This window comes from Rhinolophus sinicus, linkage group LG01 (assembly GCF_036562045.2).
Source record: "Rhinolophus sinicus isolate RSC01 linkage group LG01, ASM3656204v1, whole genome shotgun sequence".
Lineage (NCBI taxonomy): Eukaryota > Metazoa > Chordata > Mammalia > Chiroptera > Rhinolophidae > Rhinolophus > Rhinolophus sinicus.
The window spans coordinates 181,025,674-181,047,116 of NC_133751.1; the positions used below are offsets into that span (position 1 = coordinate 181,025,674).

The following is a 21,443-nucleotide window of genomic DNA, read 5'->3' on the forward strand; positions in this document are numbered from 1 at the left end:
TTGTAGTTTATGGAGTTTATTTGGGTCCTGATCTTATCAAACACTTAAAAAAGGCAGTTAAGAGTGAAGCAGGAAAATATGAACACCAATATTAAGGAACTGCTAAATTTTTAGATGTGATAATATTGTCATATTTTTAAAAGATTTTTTAGGGATATATATTGAAATATTTGTGGATGAAATAATATCTGGGTTTATTTCAAAATAATCCAGTTGAGGATGGGGATATAGGTGAAAGAAGATTGATTATGCATGATCTGATAATTGTTGGAGCTGAGTCTATACCATTCTACTTTTATGTATGTTTGAAATTTCGTTTAATAAAATACTTTTAGAAAGAGCAGAAGTTAATGAAATAATACACATAATGGAAACGGTCAACCAAATAAAAAGTGGGTTCTTTGATAAAACAATGAAATTGAATCAGGAAGATAAGGTTTTTGGTTATATATGTTTTGGAAATATTCACAGGCATATTTCATCTCAAAGATAATATGTTATTAAAAACCTCATTTAACTTTGCTTGATTAGAGTTTCTTCTCAAACTTGATTAAACACAGCCTTCTTTTTTTAAATTTTTCAAATCATATGCATTCTCATCCAAGTGAACAGTATTCCCAAGTGCTTGCTTAGGAAAATGCTGACTTCTCCAGTTTTCTAATCCTACCCACCTGTCCCTCTGCTTCCTGTCATTTCCACACTGGAACAATACCAAATATTGTACATCTTGGAACGTATGTTGCTATTTGCTATCTGTCTGGGAATTCCGTTCTTCCCTCCTTCCTCCGTGACAATATTTGCTTATGATCTATGAAAACTTGAGCGTGCTTCTGCTGCTCAGTTACCTCTAACCGTGGCAGTCAGTAACTCCTTTCCTTGTATTATTTAAATACTTGTAACAACTGTTTTACTTCTCATGCTGTTTCGCATTTATTTGTTTATGCCTCTCTTATATTGCAAAAAGCACTTTGAGGACAAGATTGTTATTTTTTAAAATTGAGGTATAATTGACATAAAATTATGTTTTATTTATCTTCCTATTCATAGAGTCTAGCGCTATCCTCGGTTGGTACGTGGTTGGTGTGTACTTATTAAATGCTGTTTGAAGTATCTGGGGTCTATCACAAAAACTTGAGAACTAGCCTGAAAGACTAATCATCATTAATAATAAAGTTTCTATGGGGGAGGAATTTATCTTGTTTTGGTAGGATGTTAGAGAATATGTTATGAATATAACTGATTTAAATGAACTTTTAAAATGCAACTCATGTAAGTTGGGAGCTGCCCAACATGTGGCTGAAATATGTATATGTGTCTAAAAGTTTATAGTTTTAAAACTTGAAGGAATACTACAATCCAAATATTGTGTGAAGGAAGTAAGGTGTTCCCCCTAGTCTCATCTGTCCCCCCTACCCTTAAAAACTAGACTAAATTATGGATTCTGTAATTCCATGACCTGTAAAGCCTCCCAGCAGGGGAGTGGATGTTATGAGATGATAAAAGGAGGCTTTTATGTAATTTAAATAATCATATTTGGCTAATGGCCACTGTATTGAACAGCACATGTTTAAGTGTTTATAGACTATTTTATGGTAGTGGGGAGCCATTGGATGGATTTGAACAGGAGAGAAGATATGATTAGATTTAAATTTAACAAATTCCACTAGTTGCTCTCTGTAGGTGGGAGAAACAAGCTATAGAGACCAGTAGGAAGCTGTACAGCAGTCCAAATGAAAGACTGTATTCATCTTAAACAATGGCAGATGATTGGATGAATATCTGAATGCAAAATCAATAAAGTTGATTATGTAATTATTTTACAATTGCTTATTTTACTGCATTGGATCATGACCAACTTGGTAGTGGAGTCTGTATCTTAATGATAGCCAACATGTTTTGAGTATTTGCTAAATGTCAGGCATTGCTGAATGCCTTGCATTTATTATTTCATTTAATGATCTCAACAGCCCTATGAGATAGGAAGTATTATCTTCATTTTATCGATGAAAAACAGGTCAGAGAGATGGATCTACCAAAGTGACACTGATAGTAAATGGAAAGAGATTTGAAAGGAAGATTATACAATTAAAATGATGTGTCAAGTGGGCTGATGAAATATTTAAATACGTTTATGTGTAGTATGGAACGTACCTATTTTGTGGGAATTTCCTAATTTTAGCACACAGTAGGTTATAAAAATAGTATTTGTTAATACTCATTGAGCATATACTATGTGCTAGGCATTGTGTTCTAAGCCTTTGACACGTATTAGTTTATTTAATTTTCACAACAGCCCTGTAAAGAAAGGTACTATTATTTCCTTTTCTAAAGAGGAAGAAACTGATGTGCAAACATAGGGTAACTTATTCTAGAAAGTGATCGAGCAAAGATTAGGTCTACATAATTTGACCCCAGTGCTCCTGTGGTACTTAATACGTTTGTGTGCTGTGTTAATAAATAAGTATAGTTTGAATGTGGAGATAAACCATTTTGTGATGTTTCAATATACTCTCTTAACCAGATAAGTAACTAAGCTTGAGATTCAATTAATATTGTTTCTGAGAGTGTGGAGATCTTTTTATGACCTTTGCCAGTAAAATATAGATCCTCTAAGGCTTTACTCAGACTGTGTGGAATGTGGCTGTTTTATGTGTTAAACTGTTTATGGCCTTGAGTTGACTGATCCTGACTAAACTCTTACCTACTTTTTGCCCACTAAGCACCATTTTATTCCTGCTCATGGTCAAAAGACAGTGTAGTAGTGTAGTGTTGTGAAGAGAGCACAGTTGGATTCATTGCATTTTAAACCCAGCACTATCAATTACTAGCTATATGACTATGGGCGAGTTATATATCCTTAGAACTTCCCTTTTCTAACCTTTAAAAGGGGGAAAATAAAACTTTCTCTGGGTAGTTGTAAGAAGTAAATGGGATGATATGTATACTGGGGGTGCCAAAACAGAATGCGTACAAGTGGACACTTTGGTCAATGTTGCTCAAGCAGTAGTTCGCCGCAATCAGAAGTGTCTGGACGCTGGTGGTAACCACTTCGAACACCTCTTGTAATTGCAGAAGTCAAATGTGACTTTTGTTATCAGTATGTATTGAGTATTACAATTTTAATAGTTTTTTTTCCTTTCTTAAAATGTGTATACATTTTTTTGGCATTTTGGCACAGTGTGTGTGTGTGTGTGTGTGTGTATTTAGTGCCTGCTATAGTACTTAGCATTTGGCAGATGCTCAAAAAACTAACTGATTTATTTCTTAATAAACGAAACATCGGCCAAATGTAAGTGCCTTTTCTTTCCTTATGGTTGCTCAACTTCCTAGGAGAACTCTGTATTTGCCAAACACTTGGTAAGACTGACCTTTAGATTTTGAACCAGATACTGTAGAGTTCCTAAATAAACTATGAGGAGAAATGCATTAATTCTTTATGGCATTATGAGACTGTTTTGTTTTCAACTTTTACAGAGAAATAATCCTTTGCTTTATTAAAAAGGAAAAGTGATAAGGAAAACTCCAGCTACTTGTATTTCAGGAGTCCTATCCTGAATGCATGGTAGGCTAGCTGGCTGGCTGGCTGAAAGAATGAATGAATGAATGAATGAATGAATGAATGAATGAATGATTGAATGAATAACATTCTAGTTGGAAATGATAAAAGCAAGTAATGAAACCCTTGAGAAAATTTCTCACAAGATAGTTCTTTTTCTGAAATATTTCCATCTTATTTCTCAGTGATGATGTGGATAGTGGCAATTTACCATCTGATTGTGGAACAGTGTATTAATAGAAAAACAAATACACAAAAGGTCAGCAGTCTGCATATTCTGGGAACATTCTTTTAGGAATTCTGATTTGTAGTGTAATGCTTTTATTTTAGGGAAATAAATTACTTGAGTTCCTTTTATCCAAGAGCAATTCCTAGCAAATGGTATTTAATGACTAAGGAACTAAGACTCCTGAGTGTCATGTTGAAATTGACTAGAGTAAAGAAATATTAAGGAGGTGAAGGAAACAAAGGAACTAAGACTCCTGAGTGTCATGTTGAAATTGACTAGAGTAAAGAAATATTAAGGAGGTGAAGGAAACAAATTTGAGCATCATTTTTATGATGCAGTTCATATTTAAAAAGACATTTCTGATGAATCATAGTTTTTTCAAATAAGCTTTGAGATGTAACTTACCATAAATGCACAGAATTTAAGTGTCAATTTGATGAGTTTTGATACAAGCAAACATTAATGTAACTACTACCCTAATCAAAAAATAGGAAATTTTGGGCCAGCCCAGTGGCTAAGGCAGTTGGAGCTCGGAGCTCCAACTGCGAAGGCTGCCGATTTGATTCCCACATGGGCCAGTGGGCTCTCAGCCACAAGGTTGCCAGTTCAACTCCTCAAGTCCCTTACAGGCAGCGTCCCCTGCAACTAAGATTGAACACGGCACCTTGAGCTGAGCTGCCTCCCGGATGGCTCAGTTGGTTGGAGTGTGGGCTCTCAACCACAAGGTTGCCAGTTTGATTCCTTGACTCCCACAAGGGATGGTGGGCTGTGCCCCCTGCAACTAGCAACGGCAACTGGACCTGGAGCTGAGCTGCTCCCTCCACAACTAAGATTGAAAGGACAACAACTTGACTTGGGAAAAAAAAAAAAAAAGTCCTGGAAGTACACACGGTTCCCCAATAAAGTCCTGTTCCCCTTCCCCAATAAAATCTTCAAAAAAAAAAAGAAAATTTCTATCACCTAGGAAGTTTCCCTTTGTTTCCCTTTGTAGTCAGTCTTCTAAAAGACAGCCAGTGATCTAATATCTGTTACCATAGCCTGCTCTAGAACTGTGTATAAATGAAATACAGTGTATATGCTTGGCATCTTTTACTCAACATGTTTTTGAAATTTCTACTTGTATCAATAGTTCATTGTTACTGGGGATTAGCATTCCACTGTGTGAATATAGCACAATTTGTTCATCAGTTAACCTGTTGATGGAATTTTGGTTTATGTCCAGCTTTTGGCTATTAAAAATAAATCTATGAACATTTTTGTACAAGGAGTTTTGTGGATATGTTTTCACTTCTCTCCAGAGGAATGGCTGGGCCATGTGGTAAATCTATGTCTAACTTTAAAAGAAACTGCCAAATTGTTTTCCAAGTGATTATACCATTTCATACTCCCATCAGAAATAGGAGTTCCAGTTACTTTACATCTTTAGCTACACTGGTATGGTTAGTTTTTTCACTTTTAGGCATTCTGGTGGTTGTATAATGGTGTTTTATTTGATTTTAATTTGCATTTCCCTGGATAACTAATGATGTTGAGCACTCATTCATGTGCTATTTAGCCCTTTGTGTATCCCTTTTTATGAAGCGATGGAGTGTTTTGCCCTTTTTTAAATTGAGATATGGTTTATAGGAGTCCTTTGTATATTCTTTGTACAAGTCCTTTGTCAGATATATGTACTGAGGATATTTTCAGGTGGTATATGTCCTGTTCATTTTCTTAATGATGTCTTTTCATGATTAGAAGTTTTTAAGTTTTTAAGGCCAATTATTTATTTTTTTTTGGTTTGTGATTTTTGTGTCCTAGCTGTGAAATCTGTCTACCCCAAAGTTGCAAAAGTATTCTCCTATGTTTTAGAAGGTTTTCATTTTTGTTTTTATATTTAGGTTAATGATCCATCTTTGATTTGATTTATGCATTTCTTATTTCTCATTAATTCATTGAACAAATATTTATCGAGCATCTGGTCAGTACTAGGAACTGTTTTAGACACTTGGTATCATCCGCTTTAAACAAAGAGACGTCACTCATCCTACACGTGTATGGCCTACGGACATGACAGGCAAATTAATAAGTAAATTATAGAGTATGTTAGAAGGTGAGAAAAGGCTGTGAGCTGGGGCAACAAAATAGAGTAAGGTAAAGTTAGTAAGAAAGTTTGCAGTTTTAAGAAAGGGTGGTAAAATTAGGCTACATTGAGAATATGTCATCTAAAGAGTGACTTGAAGAAGATGATGGATTTAGATATTCAGCTATCTGAGGGAAGACTTTCTAGGTACGGAACACAGTCAATAAAACGGCCTTAAGGAGGAAGCATGTCTGGTGTGTCCCAATGACAGCCAGGAAGCCAGTGTAGTACAGGGTAAGAGTAGGTAAGGTCACAGAGATAAGGGAGGGCAAATTGTTTAGAAATGTATAGGACGTTGTTAAGACGGTAGCTCTTTGTGTGAGTGACATGAAAAGCCATTTCAGGGTTCACTAGACTTAATACACATTTTAAAACAGAATGCCGTGTTCCCCCAAAAGTGAGACCGGGTCTTATATTAAGTTTTGCTCCAAAAGATGCTTTAGGGCTTATTTTCAGGGGATGTCTTAATTAAAAATCATGCTAGGGCTTATTTTCCAGTTAGGCCTTATTTTCAGGGAAACACAGTATATGTCTTCCTGAGTATCACTTAGAAATTTCATTTTATTGCTTCTTTAGATTTCTCAGTTTATATCCGCTTAATGCAAATAAGAGCTTTTTTTTCCCCCCCTGACAGGTATACTTAATATTCTAATGATTTTTTTATTTCAGAAAGATCCAGACTACCTGAAGCTATGGTTGGACAATTTTGTTTCTAGCTATGAACAATTCTTAGATGTTGACTTTGAAAAGCTGCCTACCAGGTATGTAGAAATACTTAATTTCTTGCCTTTGGGTGAGTTTGTTAATTTTTGGCACAAAGACTTCATTGATGACATGTACAAGGATTGCATTTATGTGGCACACATGGTATTCCTGTTTAAACCTGCTCTCATGGCAGACATTGCTAATTGATCACAGCAGTCTTTTTTGCTGATACTAGACTTGGCTTGTAGAAGCCTGTTCTCTACTTTGGTGAGCCATTGACAACTAACGGGGTGTCCTGCAGGTCACTCAATTCTGACACGACCCAGAGTTAGCGCCAGATCCCACACGTTAAGGACACAGTCCTCTAGTAGACTGCCTTCACTTCACTGTTTGCAAGTCTTAGGAGCCACCCTCACTTCTGACCACCAACTCTAAACTTGGAGGTTCTCACAACTCCCGGAGGTTCAATAAGTTGCTGGAACAAGTCAGAACTCACTGAAAGAGCTATACTTATTATGATTTTGGTTTTATCATAAAGGATACATGCAGGACAGGGCCCGGAACGGATTTGGATTGGGGCTTCCATGCACTCTCCCTGTGGAATCAGGGCATGTTACGTTCTCTGAATACCAGTATGTTCAAATAAGGAAACTCATTGAGCTTTGGGTGTCCACAGTTTTATTGGGCCTTACTATTGTCATTGACTATGTGATTGAACTCAGTCACCAGCTCCTCTCTCCTCCCATAAAGTTAGGGGGAGCAGTTTCTTTTATGGTTTTTTTTTTTTCATGTGTGACCAGCCCCTCCAAAACTGTCTAAAAAGGCTCACCATGAGTCACTTCGTTTGCACAGATTTCTTTATTATATCACAGGCATGAGAGTTGAAACTTACCTAAATTCCTGGCCTTAGAGTAGGGCCTTAGAAAACATCTTGGAGGAGTATTTAGATTTTGAAAAAGATTTGAAAATCATAAAATGGGGTGGGTGGGGGGGGTTGAAATCTTATAGAAAAGTACAAGTGAAAGTACAATTCTTTTTCCCCATTCCTCTTCCTACCACCATTTCCCCGCTGTCACCGTTCCCAGGCCCACTTCCTAGATAGCTTTTTGTATCTCAAGCCATCTGAAGCTTAGTAGTTGTTAGTCAGGTAAGAGAGGTTAGGTTGGCTGGGTTAAAAGCTGAAGAAACAAGACAATTTTAGCCACAAAAGGAACTCCATTTATAGAGATGTATTGAGAGCAGAGGGGAGAAATGGGTGGTTGTTGATGATAAAGAGTATTTGGAGAACTAAAAATCTTCAAGGAGGAAAGCATTTGCAGTTTAGGGATGAAAGTAGGCAGTAAGAGGGTAGGCACAGATGAGTTGAATCTGGAGAATCAAATAGTAGCCCTATCATGAAGTGCAATGCGTGCACAGCTAATAGAGTTTGATTTTTTGTTATGGAAGACATGAAGCTCTAAGAATTTTCTGCATAAGAATGTCATGATCAAGTTTTCTTTTAAATAATTTTTTTATTTTTCAATTGCAGTTGACATAAAATATTACATTTGTTTCAGGTGTACAACATAGTAATTAAACATTTATATAACTTATGAAGTGATCACCCTGATAAATCTAGTACCCATCTGACACCATGCATAGTTATTACAGTATCATTGACTATATTCCTTATATTATATTTCACAACCCCATGACTATTTTGTAACTAACAATTTGTATTTCTTAATCCCTTCCCCTTTTTCACCCAGCCCACCCGAACCCCCCTGCCATCTGGCAACCATCAAAATGTTCTCTGTATCTAGGTTGTTTCTGTTTTGTTTATTCATTTTATTTGTTCTTTAGATTCTGCATATAAGTGAAAATCATATGGCATTTGTCGTTCTCTGTCTGATATACTCCACTCAGTTTAAAACCCTCTAGGTCCATCCATGTTGTTGCAGTGGCAAGATTTCATTCTTTTTTATGGCTGAGTAATATTCCATTATATATGTGTACCACATGTTCTTTATCCATTCATCCACTGATGGCCACCCAGGTTGCCTCCATATCTTGGTTATTGTAAATAATGTTGCAGTGAACATAACGATTCACATGTCCGTTTGAAATAGCATTTTGGGTTTTCTTCAGGTGAATACCCAGAAGTGGGATTACTGGGTCCTCCTTTGTCTCTTGTTATAGCCTTTGTTTTAAAGTCTATTTTGTCTGGTATAAATATTCGTAGCACAGCTTTTTTTTGTTTGTTTGTTTCCATTTTCATGAAATATCTTTTTCCCATCCGTTTACTTTCAGCCTGAATGTATCTTTCAATCTGAAGTGAGTCTCTTGTAGGCAGCATATGTAAGGGTCTTGTTTTCTTATTCATTCAGCTGTGTCTATTGATTGAAGCATTTAATTCATTTAAGTTTAAAGTAATTGTTGATAGATATGTATTTATTGCCATTTTATATTCATATTTTTGATCTTTTATTTTTTTCTTAAAGAAGTCCCTTTAACAGTTCTTGTAATACTGGTTTGGTGGTGATGAACTCCTTTAGCTTTTTCTTGTCTGGGAAGCTATTTGTCCTATTCAGATGATATCTTTGCTGGGTAGAGTGATCTTGGTTGTAGGTGTTAGTTTTTTTTATCACGTTGAATATTTCCTGCCAATCCCTTCTGACCTGCAAAATTTCTGTTGAGAAATCAACTGACAATCCTATGGGAGCTCTTTTGTAGGTAATTAACTGCTTGTCTCTTGTTGCTTTTAAGATTCTCTCTTTGTCTTTAACCTTTGGTATTTTAATTATGTTGTATCTTCTTATGGGCCTGTTTGGATTCATCTTGTTTGGGGCTCTCTGCATTTCCTGAACTTGTATGCTTATTTTCTTCCCCAGTTAGGGAAGTTTTCCATCATTATTTCATCAAGTATGTTTTCAGTTCCTTTCTGTCTGTTGTCTCCTTCTGGACCCCTATGATGTGAATGTTGGTATGCTTGAGGTTGTCCCAGAGGTCCCTTAAACTATCCTCTGTTTTTCTTCTTTTTTTTTTTGGATTCTTTTTTCTTTTTGCTGTTCCGATTGGGTGTTTTCTGCTACCTCATCTTCCAAATCACTGATTGGAACCTTTGCTTCATCTAATCTACTGTTGATTCCTTCTACTGTATTTTTCATTTTAGATATTATATTCTTTATATCTGACTGGTTCTTTTTTATGTTTTCTGTCTCCATTTTTGTGTTTTCTATCTCTTTATTGAAGTTCTTCCTGAGATCATTGAACATCCTTATAACCAGTGTTTTGTACTCTGTATCTGATAGATTGCTCATCTCTGTTTTGTTTTGTTCTTTTTCTTGGGCTTTGTTTTGTTCTTTCATTTGGGACATTTTTCTTTGTCTTCCCATTTTGGCTACCTCCTTGTGTTTTTCTTTTCTTTTTTTTCCTGTTTATTAGGTAGAGTTGCTATGTCTCCTAGCCTTAGTCAAGTGGCTTTATGTATTTGGTGTCCTGTGGGGCCCAGTGGTGCAGTCTCCTTGGTCAGCTGGGCTGGGTGCTCCAGGTGTGTCCATTGCTGGGTTGTGTGGGCCCTCCTGTTGTAATTGAGCCTTGGTTCCTATTTGCACATCAGTGGGAGGGATTGACCCTCAGGCTGATTGGTTATGACTACTGGCTGTGACTACAGTGGAGGAGCTATTATGCTGGGGCTGCCACCGAAGAGCAAGATTTGCTTTTGCGGGATTCTGGTGCCTGCCAACTCTGTACTTTGGGTGTGTTTTCAGCAGAGGAGCCCTGATGGTGCTACTGTATGGTCTGAAGCTGACCACTCAGTGTGCCAGCTCTGGGGCATCCTGGGAGGTGTCTTGCCACAAGCCAAGTTCAGCTGCTGCCTGTTCCCTGCCCAGGGCCACCTGGCGTGAGCCACAAAGGAATCTGTTGATGGCTTCCACCTGTACTGGGATTGAAGGTACCTGGGAGAGGCCAAGCCTCGAACTGAGGCTGCCTATCTCAAGTGCCAGGCTTGAGGCTGCTCAGCAGGAGGTACATGGCATGCCGAGGCTAGGTTTTGCTTGTTGGGCATTTGTGAACCATTGAGTGATTTTAGGAAAGTTCGTGGCATGAGCTAAGATAGGCCGTTTATATGTAAAATCCACTGAAAATAGCTTGAGTAGACCTACAAGTTGGGTGGAGAGGGGTCTCAGGAAATCACTAGGGCAGGTTTTAGCCAGATTGATGGAGATTCAGATGGCAGATATGGCAGTCACCTGTGTCTGCATGCTGAGTTGGTTGAGGGCTCAACAAAAGAACACTAGCTTCTGCCAGCACTTTGGGAGAATGCTTCCCCTCCAGCCCTCGCTCTGAAGCCAGACAATTCAGTTCCTCCCTGTATGTCTCTGGTGTCTTTTGAGCTGCTTCCCCACAGCTGGAACTCAGAGAGAATGAGTTCATGTGTGGGTCTTTTAACAGGAGCGCTTAGGATTCCAGCAGCCCATCGTCTCACTCAGCCACAATCTTTGCTGGTTTTGACAGCCAGAGGTTGTGGAGACTTCTCTTCCTAGCACTGGTACCCTGGGTTGGAGAACCTTGCTGTTCAGGGGGTACTGCCACAGCCAAGGTATCCCTCTCGAATTTTAGCTGCCACATGTGGGTGTGGGGTCACCATGTTCTGGTTCTCTGCCCCTCCTACCAGTCTCCACATGGCTTTTTCTGTGTATCCTTAGTTATAGGACTTATGTTCAGCTAGACATCGATGATGGTTGTTCTGTAATTTAGTTGTAATTTTGATATGGTCATGAAAGGATGCAAGTATAATGTTTACCTACTCCGCCGTTTTGGGGAAAAAAAAGATCATTTTACAAAAAGTCACTTTGACTTTGGTGGCATTGTGGAGCTTGGATTGGAAAGGGTTGAGAATGAAACCGAAAAGCCAATTAAGAGGTAATTGTAATAATTCAGAGAATAAAGTCGTTAGAGCTTTGGACCAAGGCATTGAACTTAAGAAAGGATATGGTTATGTTCCGAAAGCAATAGTGCTTCATAATTATATAAATACAGTTTCAGAGTTCTTCCTGGTTAGATTATTTGTAACACACTTATAAAGGTTGAGAAGTATTAAATCTTGAACTTCAAAATAAGATTATGTATTACTGATTTCTACTCACAAAAAAAGAGTATATTATAGCTTGCACATAGAAATGCTTTTATTTTAATAATTTAGAGTTCACTTTAAATCATGAGCCTAATGATTTTATGGATAATTTTATCATCCATATAGTATAAATTATAAATATCTCCTTTCTTAGGAGGTCATTTCTAAAAACATGTAGACTTACATTGTCACTACTGCATTTAAATTAAGATGAAGAATACCAGGAGCATTGCTTTATTTGTGATTTTGTTGGTTTATTTAAAATTGTATTTCATATCTTTGTCAGAAATCTACTAGTAGCTTTTACTAGTAGAAAACTTGTTTTTCAAGTGAATGCTATGTACAAGATGTATAAAATTAGTCACCTTAAAGATAAGAAACTCACAGATATCATTAAAGTAAACTACTTGAATTTCCAAGTTAGAGAATTCATTACACAAGGCAAGGACTGCATTCACTATAATTTAAAGCCTTGCAATTTAAGCTGGACTTCATCTCAACCAATGGTCTTTTGCACCATTTCAGTGCCAAAAAGGAATCCCCAGTTTGGGATGTAGTGAAGGAAAGTTTGCAACAGCTCAGTTGTGATACAGACCAGCTGTGACAACAGCATGGCTGTGGAACAGCACAACTGTGAGGTGATCTTGGGGCAAGGTGGTCCTGGGGTGAGGCCCCTGTTAGGCTAGACATTTCTGTTCTGTTCTGTTCTGCCTGCTTCGCTCTGTTCTCTTCCTCTCTGGTCTGGCGAGACATCGTTGGTTTTTAGTCTTTGGTGGTTCAGCTACATCCAGCAAAACAGTCTTCAATCTTCTGTAGAAAGGGAAAGTGTGCTCTCTTAACCAGAGGGGAGTTGACTTGTGCAGATAGAATTCCTGCCCCTGGTCCCTGATTTGTCCATTCTCATGCAAATAAAGACTCCAAATCCTAGGAATTTAATTGGTCAGAATGGAGCTGCTCTGATTGGTTGGTGAAGATGCTGATGGGGATATAGTTGCTCAGCTTCGATTAGATGGGGAATGCCTTAGTCCTATTGGTTGAAACATAATTCGAGGAACACCCTTTATAGGGGCTGACTCAGATGGCAGGAACACAGTGTAGTCAGGCAGTTCTGCACAGTCTTCTCCCTGAAACACAGTTTGCGTGAGATGTCCCTGTGTAGAAACAGCTGCTAGGCTCTGTTTTTTAAATTTGAGCCCAGTTAGCCTCTAGGAGCCCTTCTTTGCAGGTATTTTCTTTCTCAGAATCCATGACTTTTTCCTGTGTTAGATGGAGACAACACTTGGCAGCAGTTTACAGTAAACATTCAATAGCCAAACAGAAGAATGGAACAGATTTCTGAAATTTGGGGAATTTCAGCAAGAGGAGCATAGAATTTTGGGCAGTAAAGTCCTAAAAGTGGGTAAATGCTTCTACATTCTTAAATCCCAATCATATTAGGAACATGGCTAAAAATTTCAATTTTGTCCATAAGTCATGTACTAAGCAAGCTCCAATTTTATAATGAAAGTTAGTAAAAAAACATATTTTTTTAGAAGCAATTATTTTTCTGTTTAATAAAATAAAAAAGGATGTGTAAATAGATAATGGGACAATGGAGGACAAAAGGAACTACTTTTAAGTAAGTAGGATTGAATATTGAGAAATCTAATGTTTTCTTTATTGTTGACATGTTTTTGTAAAAGTGAGAAGGATAGTTTAGCTTAATTTTGAAAATCAGTTATATTAAATCTTTATTTGAAATTACTCTGGTTTTTCTAATTACCTCTTTTTAGCTTTTCAGCAGGAAAAAAAGTATATAAAAATGAGAGTTTTTCTGGTACCATTTATAAATCAGAGAGAATGAAGGAGTCCGCAAGTGAAGTGATACCCAGACTAAAATGAAACATGTATTTTTGTAACCTGGTTATAGAATTTGGCAATCTTGGTAATGTGCTTTGTGATTTATTTTCCATGTAATTTAATTAAAGTCAGGTGTTTATTTTATAAAACTATTTACATTGTGGTGTGGTTCAGAAAGAGGATAATAATATTTATTATAGATATTTATGTGACCACTAGTAATGTGCTTCAAGTTTTTCTGTCCACAGGAATGAAATAGCCTTTTACTCTTTGTAAAAATAGTAGTACTACTTCATATTAAGAATTATCTGAAGAGACACTGTTATAAGTATAATTGTTGTATACTAATAAGAGCTCTTTAGGGTGCTCCTTTGCGTTTTGGGCATGTTTCTTAATAGAGATAGGGAAATTAGTATACAATGGCTTATGAAAAGATTCTTAGATTTTAGTGATAGTGTATTTAAAATATATTTTATTTTTAGAGTTTTTTATGTGTTTCAAAGCTGACAGTGCACATTGACTTTCTGCTTTCAGAGCACTGTTAAATACGGCAGATGATACTACAATTTTATAGATTAGGGAACGTCAGAGATTAAATGAAGTGCTTCATGTTACAGAGGTGGAACTTAGTACACAGGTCTTCTGACTTTTCAATCTAGAGGTGTTTTATTATGAGACACACACAGAGGAGCCAGTCACATCTGGTATTGGTTTTTGCCCTTAAAGAACCGTGGTCTTCTTACACAGAAACTATTGTCATACATATTGCTATATTACTTTAAGAAAATCTTCTGTTGATGCTCATGCTTGGAGTTCTACCTTCACCTCTTTATCTTTCTCCTTTCCTTTTGCTGGTTATCTTCTCTCCCTCTTCTGATCACTTGGCTTGGAGAACCTATAGGTAGGTGAATATCGTTTATTTAGTATAGCAATTGACATATATTAAATTAGTTATAGGTACTTCATTTTTATTTACTCGTTATTTCTTTTAGAAATGGTATGCACATGTTACCACACACATATTGTATTTCTAAATAGAAAGTGAACTAATTTATATTCTAAATATTTTCTTTGAAAATATTAAAAAGTCTTTGTCTCTCTCTCTCTTTCTCTCTTTTCATTAAGCCTCCACTGAAGGAAGACTAACTGCTCCTCTCTAATAATCTTTCTAAGTATCACTAATCATCTGGTGGTGCCTTGCAGAGAAGGCACTGAGTATCTGGAATAAAAGAGCTTCTTTAGGATTTGAGCTGAAACTGAATTCCTTTGAAGTGCAAAATATTTCTTCCTGTATTTAATCTCCTTTCTTATTTTTTCCCCCTTACATTGTAGGGTAGATGATGTCCCTCCAGGAATATCTCTGCTTCCTGACAATATTCTGCAGGTTCTGAGAATTCAGCTACTACACTGTGTTCAGAAAATGGCAGATGGGTTAGAGGAACAACAACAAGCCTTATCAATTTTGCTTGTCAAGTTCTTCATCATTCTTTGCAGGTATCTGGTAGAAATAAACTAGTTGTCTGTTTTAAATGATTGTTACCAAGGTGATAATACATTTATTGATTATTAATGGTATTTTCATATGGAGCATTAAAGGATGAGTGCCCCTTTTGTAGTAGGCTTGTGGTTTAATATTATATTGGAAAACCTTTTAGTTACTATACTTACAAGGTCTGACAGTTACATTTGCGAACTTGGTACTGTGCGCTCACACTGGCAGCACTCTACAAACAGCTTGGTAAGGTTTCATAATCTTGCTATATCAGTGTCTCACAGCTGTGTTCTTGGTGATGTGTGGTGGTGTCTGGCTGAATGGTGTTCATTATTATTGTTGCATGTTTTTGTGTGCAGTCGTGAGAATGTCTGAACTTGAATTAGAGCAATGAACAAACATTACCTTTCTTGTTAAACTTGGCAAGAGTGGAAGTGAAATGAGGACCATGTTAGTCCAAGTTTATGAGGATAATGCCAGGAAGAAAACAGCATTGTACAAATGAATTATATGTTTTTCTGAGGGGAGAGAATGCATCACTGATGAAGAGAGGTCAGGGTGGCCAGCAACGAGCAGCACTGACAAAAACATTGCAAAAATTCATCGACCTGTGTGTCAAAATCATTGGCTGACTGTGAGAAGCATAGCAGACCAAGTAAACATCGATAGAGAAACGGGAAAATCTTAACTGAAAATCTTGGCATGAGAAAGGTGTGTGCAAAAATGGTCCCAAAGGAGCTCACCAATGAACAAAAGCAAAGGAGAGTTGAAGTTTGCCAAGACCTTTTGGAGAGGCAAGATGTTGTTTTGAGCCATGTTATCACTGGTGATGAAACATGGGTGTACCAATACTACCCTGAAACAAAGCGTCAAAATGCACAATGGAAGTCAGCCAATGCTCCACGATGAAAAAAGTTAAGTCAGTCCAAATCAAGAGTCAAAATGATGTTGCTAACCTTTTTTGATATCAGAGGGATTATTCATTATGAATTCATACCAACTGGACAAACAGTTAACCAAGTTTACAATTTGGAAGTGCTGAAAAGGCTGTGTGGAAAAGTTAGACGAAAATGACCTGAACTTTTCGCCAACAATTCATGGTTCTTGCATCACGATAATGCAGCAGCTCACATGGCACTGTCTGTGAGGGAGTTTTTAGCCAGTAAACAAATAACTGTATTGGAATACTCTCCCTGCTCACCTGATCTGGCCCCCAATGACTTCTTTCTTTACCTGAAGATAAAGGAAATATTGAAAGGAAGACATTTTGATGACATTCAGGGTAATATGATGACAGCTCTGATGATCATTCCAGAAAAAGAGTTCCAAAATTTCTTTGAAGGGTGGACTGGGTGCTGACGTTGGTGCATAGTTTCCCAAGGGGAGTACTTTGACGGTGACCATAGAGATATTCAGCAAAGAGGTATGTAGCACTCTTTCTAAGACGAGTTCGCAAACTTAATTGGCAGACCTTGTATATGTCTATACCAATACCATAGTGTTTTTCTTTGCTTTGTACTAAGAAATAAAATCAGAAAGTGTGAGTCCTCCATTTTGTTCTTTTTCAATATTGTTTTGTTTATTTAGGGTTTCTTGAGATTCCATATGAATTTTAGTATGGGTTTTTCTATTCCTGAAAAAAATATTGGGATTTTGATAGGGATTGTATTGAATCTGTAGATTGCTTTGGGTAGTATTGACATTTTAACAATAGTAAGTCTTTCAGTCCATGAACATGATACGTGTTTTCATTTATTTATATTTTCTTTAATTTTTTTCAGCAATGGGTTTTAGTTTTCATTGTACAAATTTTTCATTTCTTTGGTTAATTCCTAAGTATTTTATTCTTTTTGATGCTGTTGTAAATGGAATTTTTTTCATAATTTCCTTTTCAGATTATTTATTGTGTGTAGGAATGCAATTGTTCTTTATGTGTTGACTTTAAATCCTTCTACTTTGCTGAATTCATTTATTCTAATAGTTTGATTTTTGTTTATTGGGGTTTTGTTTGTTTGTTTGTTTGTTTTTTGGTTGAATTGTTAAGAGTTTTCTGCCATAAGGTTATATCATTTGTAAATAGATAATTTTACTTCTTCCTTTCCAATTTGGATGCTTTTTATTTCTTTTTCTTGCCTAATTGCTGTGGTAGATCTTCCCAGTGCTATGTTGAATGGAAGTGGCAAAATTGACCATCCTTTTTTTTTTTTTTCAAAGTTTTATAACCGTTTATTAGAGCCAATTTTTGAGGACATGCCCTGAAGCAAGATATGAGCAGATTGAGAAAATACTCTGGAGAATCGTAGTTTTGCTGCTTATTTTATACATTAGAATCAAAGGAGAAGACGTAGGGAGCGTTACATGAAATGTCATTTGCATTTTATTTTCCAACATGTGTTTTCAGAATTTAACCTGAGTACATTTGCATACATTTTTCTCACTATTTATATGTAATAAAGATACATGTATTTTTTTTTCCTCACAGAAATCTATCTAATGTAGAAGAAATTGGGACTTGCTCTTACATTAATCATGTCATCACTATGACAACACTCTATATTCAGCAAGTAGGTGTGAATTAATATATTCTTTTTTGCTGCTTTACTGAGAGTAACTGGGTTTTACTTTTTGAAATATTATTGTTAATAAAATTAATTGTTTTCAGAGTACATAATAATTGAGAAGATAATTAAAATTACCACTGATACAATATATTTTAGTCATCTTATACATAATATCTAAATGTAGAAAAGGAGTCATTAATGTATTTTGTTATTTTAATTAAAAAATTAAAGTGTTTTATAAATGGCTTTTTAAAATGATACAATTTGTCATTTTATGTATTTATTATTCATTAAAGCTCTCTTATTGAAAACATACTCTTTTTTGGTAAGATATTAGGTTATTCATTGGAAATCTTTCCTAAGACATGTATAAAATTTGAGAGGTTATATTCAGTTCATATGATTAATTGACTGTCTTTAGACTCAAATGGAACTTAGGGTTATTTTAATAAAAATGATTTGTTATTAGATGATGAATGAAACATGTAGTCATTTAATGATGTTGGTAAGGATGTTATACAGTTTAATATTTTTACTAAATATAAATTTATGATTAACTTTATTCTCAGTTAAAAAGCAAAAAAAAAGAGAAGGAATTGGCAGATCAGACATCTATTGAAGAATTTGTGATCCATGCATTGGCATTTTGTGAAAGTTTATATGATCCATATCGGAACTGGAGGCATAGAATTTCAGGGTATGTCTTATAAATCATAATTTTCATTCAAAACCTGAATGTTGTAATACATACATTTCTTCAAAGTAGGTCTTATTCTCTGAAAGCAATTGGTAAGATGTGTATAAGACAACCCCTATCTCTGTCGCTGATGTAGAGAACTATATTGGAGGTAATGAATTCATGATGCATGCCACTTCCAGAAAATCAGTTTACCCTGAATTTTTATTTTATAGTGCAACTGAATGCTAATAACCAGATTGGAAAATTTCAAAGCTCAGTAGCATTAAGTAGAGAGTACATATTATTTTAAAGAACGATATGATCTCTGTTTTTAAAGCATATTTCATAATTTGAAAATGATTTTAAACACTGTTTTGTCTATTTAGGTTTAATTGTGGGGCTTATGTCAGTCAGGGTCTAGCAAGGAAAACAGAAACCAAACTAATATTTAAAGAGAGAGAATATAATACAAGGAAGTTGTTAAGTAGGTATTAGAGAATTCAAAAAACATAGGGGTACACTGATAATATAAACATAGTGACTTCAGAAAGCAGCTACTTCCCTGGGGCGGTGACAACAAATGGAAGAGATTGGAATTGTTAAACTACAAGTTGGAAGAACAGGTCTTCCAGTGCTGGGGCTTGGACCTCTGAGGAAAGAGCATGATGTAGCCAGTGTGGGTATTGCTGAGCAGCTATAAAGAGGCTGGTTTTGAGACTGCCAAAAATAACCTGAAGATAGGAACCAATTGTGAATGCTACAGTTAAGAACTATAGGCCAGTAAAAACTACGGTTTAAGGAATCAATTCCTTTTTCACTCTTTCAACCTTTGGGCTCCATTAGTCCCCAGAATTGGTGAACCCAACAGTAGGGTAGCTGGAAAAAGAGGAATACAGTTTGCAGAGTGCCTGTCCTAGCATCACAAAGCAGATAGAATGTAGGATAATAGATTTGGAGGTTAGTGACAACAACGTAATTACCAGTACGGAGCTCAAGAAGAGTTTTAAACTTATATGTTTTTCTCACCTGTGGGCACAGAATAGGAAGATTTGTATCATCACCCATAATCAGATCTCTTTTTTAGGTCTCTCAAAAACCTGCTATACTTTCAATCTTAAGGTTTTTCCATTTTCACTTTCAATTTAATCTGATCCACTTATAAATAATTCCCACTTCCTGCAACATTTTATTACTGAAATGTTTGGTTTTTACAGACTTTTCAGGGTTTTGGGGATAGTATACATTCACTTTGAATAGTTAGCATTAGATCATGGTGAAGAATTGATAACAGAGAGAACATTTATTTATGTAGACTATCTGGTAATAGTTGTATGTTATATGTAGTGATACTTTATTGACATAAATGCATCCTTTTGTTAAAGGACGAGGTAGGAAGTAGAATAATAGGAACAAATACTCCAGTTATTAAATATAACTGTTCTATCTACTTATTTATAACAATCCAATTTACTTTCCTTTATGCTTGAAAGAAGTTGTCTTTATTAGTCAGGGTTCTCCATAGCAACAGAACCAGTAGGGTGTGTGTGTGTGTTTAGAAAGCATTTATTATAAGCAATTGTTTCATGTGATTATAAAGGATGACAATCAAACCTACGATGTGGACTGGCTGGCTTGCGCCCCAGGAACGTCAACCCTAAGGTGGAGTTACAGTCTGAAGGCTGACAGGTAGAGAGCCAACGTTCCAGTTCCAATCCAAAGGCAGTCAGGCTGGAGACTCAGAAATGCTCACACAGATGAAGTCCGAAGGCAGTCTGCTGGAGAATTAATTCCCCCTTGCTTGGAGAGGCCAGTCTTTTTCTTTACTGAGGCTTTCAGCTGATTGGATGAGGCACTTTGTGGATGGCAATCTCCTTTTTCTAGGCTTTACCAATTTAAATGTTAATCTCACCCAAAAAACACCCTCCAAGTTGACACATAAGATTAACCAGCATGTTGTCATATACTTTTCTGGACTGTTTATTAATGGGGAGTTACTAATGATCTTCTGAATACTTTCTTTTCTATTGAGCTTTAATATATCTTCTTTTCCCAGGGAGGAAGTGCTTTGAACTTTCCTGTTGTATCAGTCAGGATAAAATAGATTATGCTGCAGTAACAAATAAAGGCCTACAATAACAAAGGTTTATTTCTTGTTTTTGCTGCCTGTCTAACATGGTTGGCAGGTAGCCTCTAATCCTCATAGTCACTCAAGATCCCAAGCTGACAGAGCAACATCTAAGACTTTGCCAGTTACCATGTGAGAGAAAAGAAAGCTCTGAAATGTCTCACATTGGCAATTTAATGCTCTTGTCTGGTCATGAGACATCCATTTTCATTCAGAACTTAATTGGCCAGAACTAAGCACATGTTGCCATCTACTACAGTGAGACCAAGAAGTTAGTCTGTCATGTGACTAGAAGGGGTAGATGTGGAAATAATTGGCAAACAGCACTGTCACTGCCTTTTTCCTCTACCTGTATACTGCTCTTGACTCTGTAAAGATATAAAGAGGCACATAACAGTGCCCCGTTAGTATAATTCCAAATACAGAGCTATTTACAATTTCTTGTTTGATGAAACATATGGATGTTTGCATATCTCCATATGTAATTTGATTTAATTAGTAGATTTGATTACTATATTTGCTAAATTTTAAATCTGTTTGTAGAATCTCACTTACTTAGAAAGATTCCCTCAAGTGGAACTAAAGTATAGGGAAAGAAATCTTCCCTGAAAATGACTTATTCATTCAAGCATTTATTTAGCACTTTGTTTTTCAACTAATCAATGTTCCCTCTATTTTGACATTTATGCCAGGGAGTTCTTAAGGATATTATATCTCATTCTCTCACTCTTGCTACTTTCCATCCTCTACCTTGAACTTTTCAGTAATGGCAACTCTAAGATAACATTTTAAATTTTGAAACAATGACAGAGAGTTTTTCTTTTAGACAGCAAAATATATACAGGAAAAGGAACTTACATCAGATTGAAAATGGCAGAGGAGAGGCTTTCAAAGGAATCTTTAAGAGCAAAATGATTTTAAAAATGAGAGGAGAGAAGATATAAAAAGGCACACCTGACACAAATGAAAACAAATTAAATAAAATTGGTAATTGAAAACAAAAACAACTTTTGAGAGCC

General features: G+C 36.2%; 1 protein-coding gene across 2 annotated transcripts in view; it reads left to right on the forward strand.

The window, feature by feature from the left end:
• NBEAL1 (neurobeachin like 1) overlaps positions 1–21,443 on the forward strand; it is a 149,056-nt gene that overhangs the window by 14,046 nt on the left and 113,567 nt on the right. For both annotated transcript variants that reach the window (XM_019726853.2, XM_074340394.1), the window contains exons 2-5: positions 6,577–6,668; positions 14,900–15,061; positions 17,542–17,623; positions 18,190–18,317. In XM_019726853.2, coding sequence (XP_019582412.2) covers positions 6,577–6,668; positions 14,900–15,061; positions 17,542–17,623; positions 18,190–18,317 — 464 coding nt within the window. The remainder of the gene's footprint in view (positions 1–6,576; positions 6,669–14,899; positions 15,062–17,541; positions 17,624–18,189; positions 18,318–21,443) is intronic.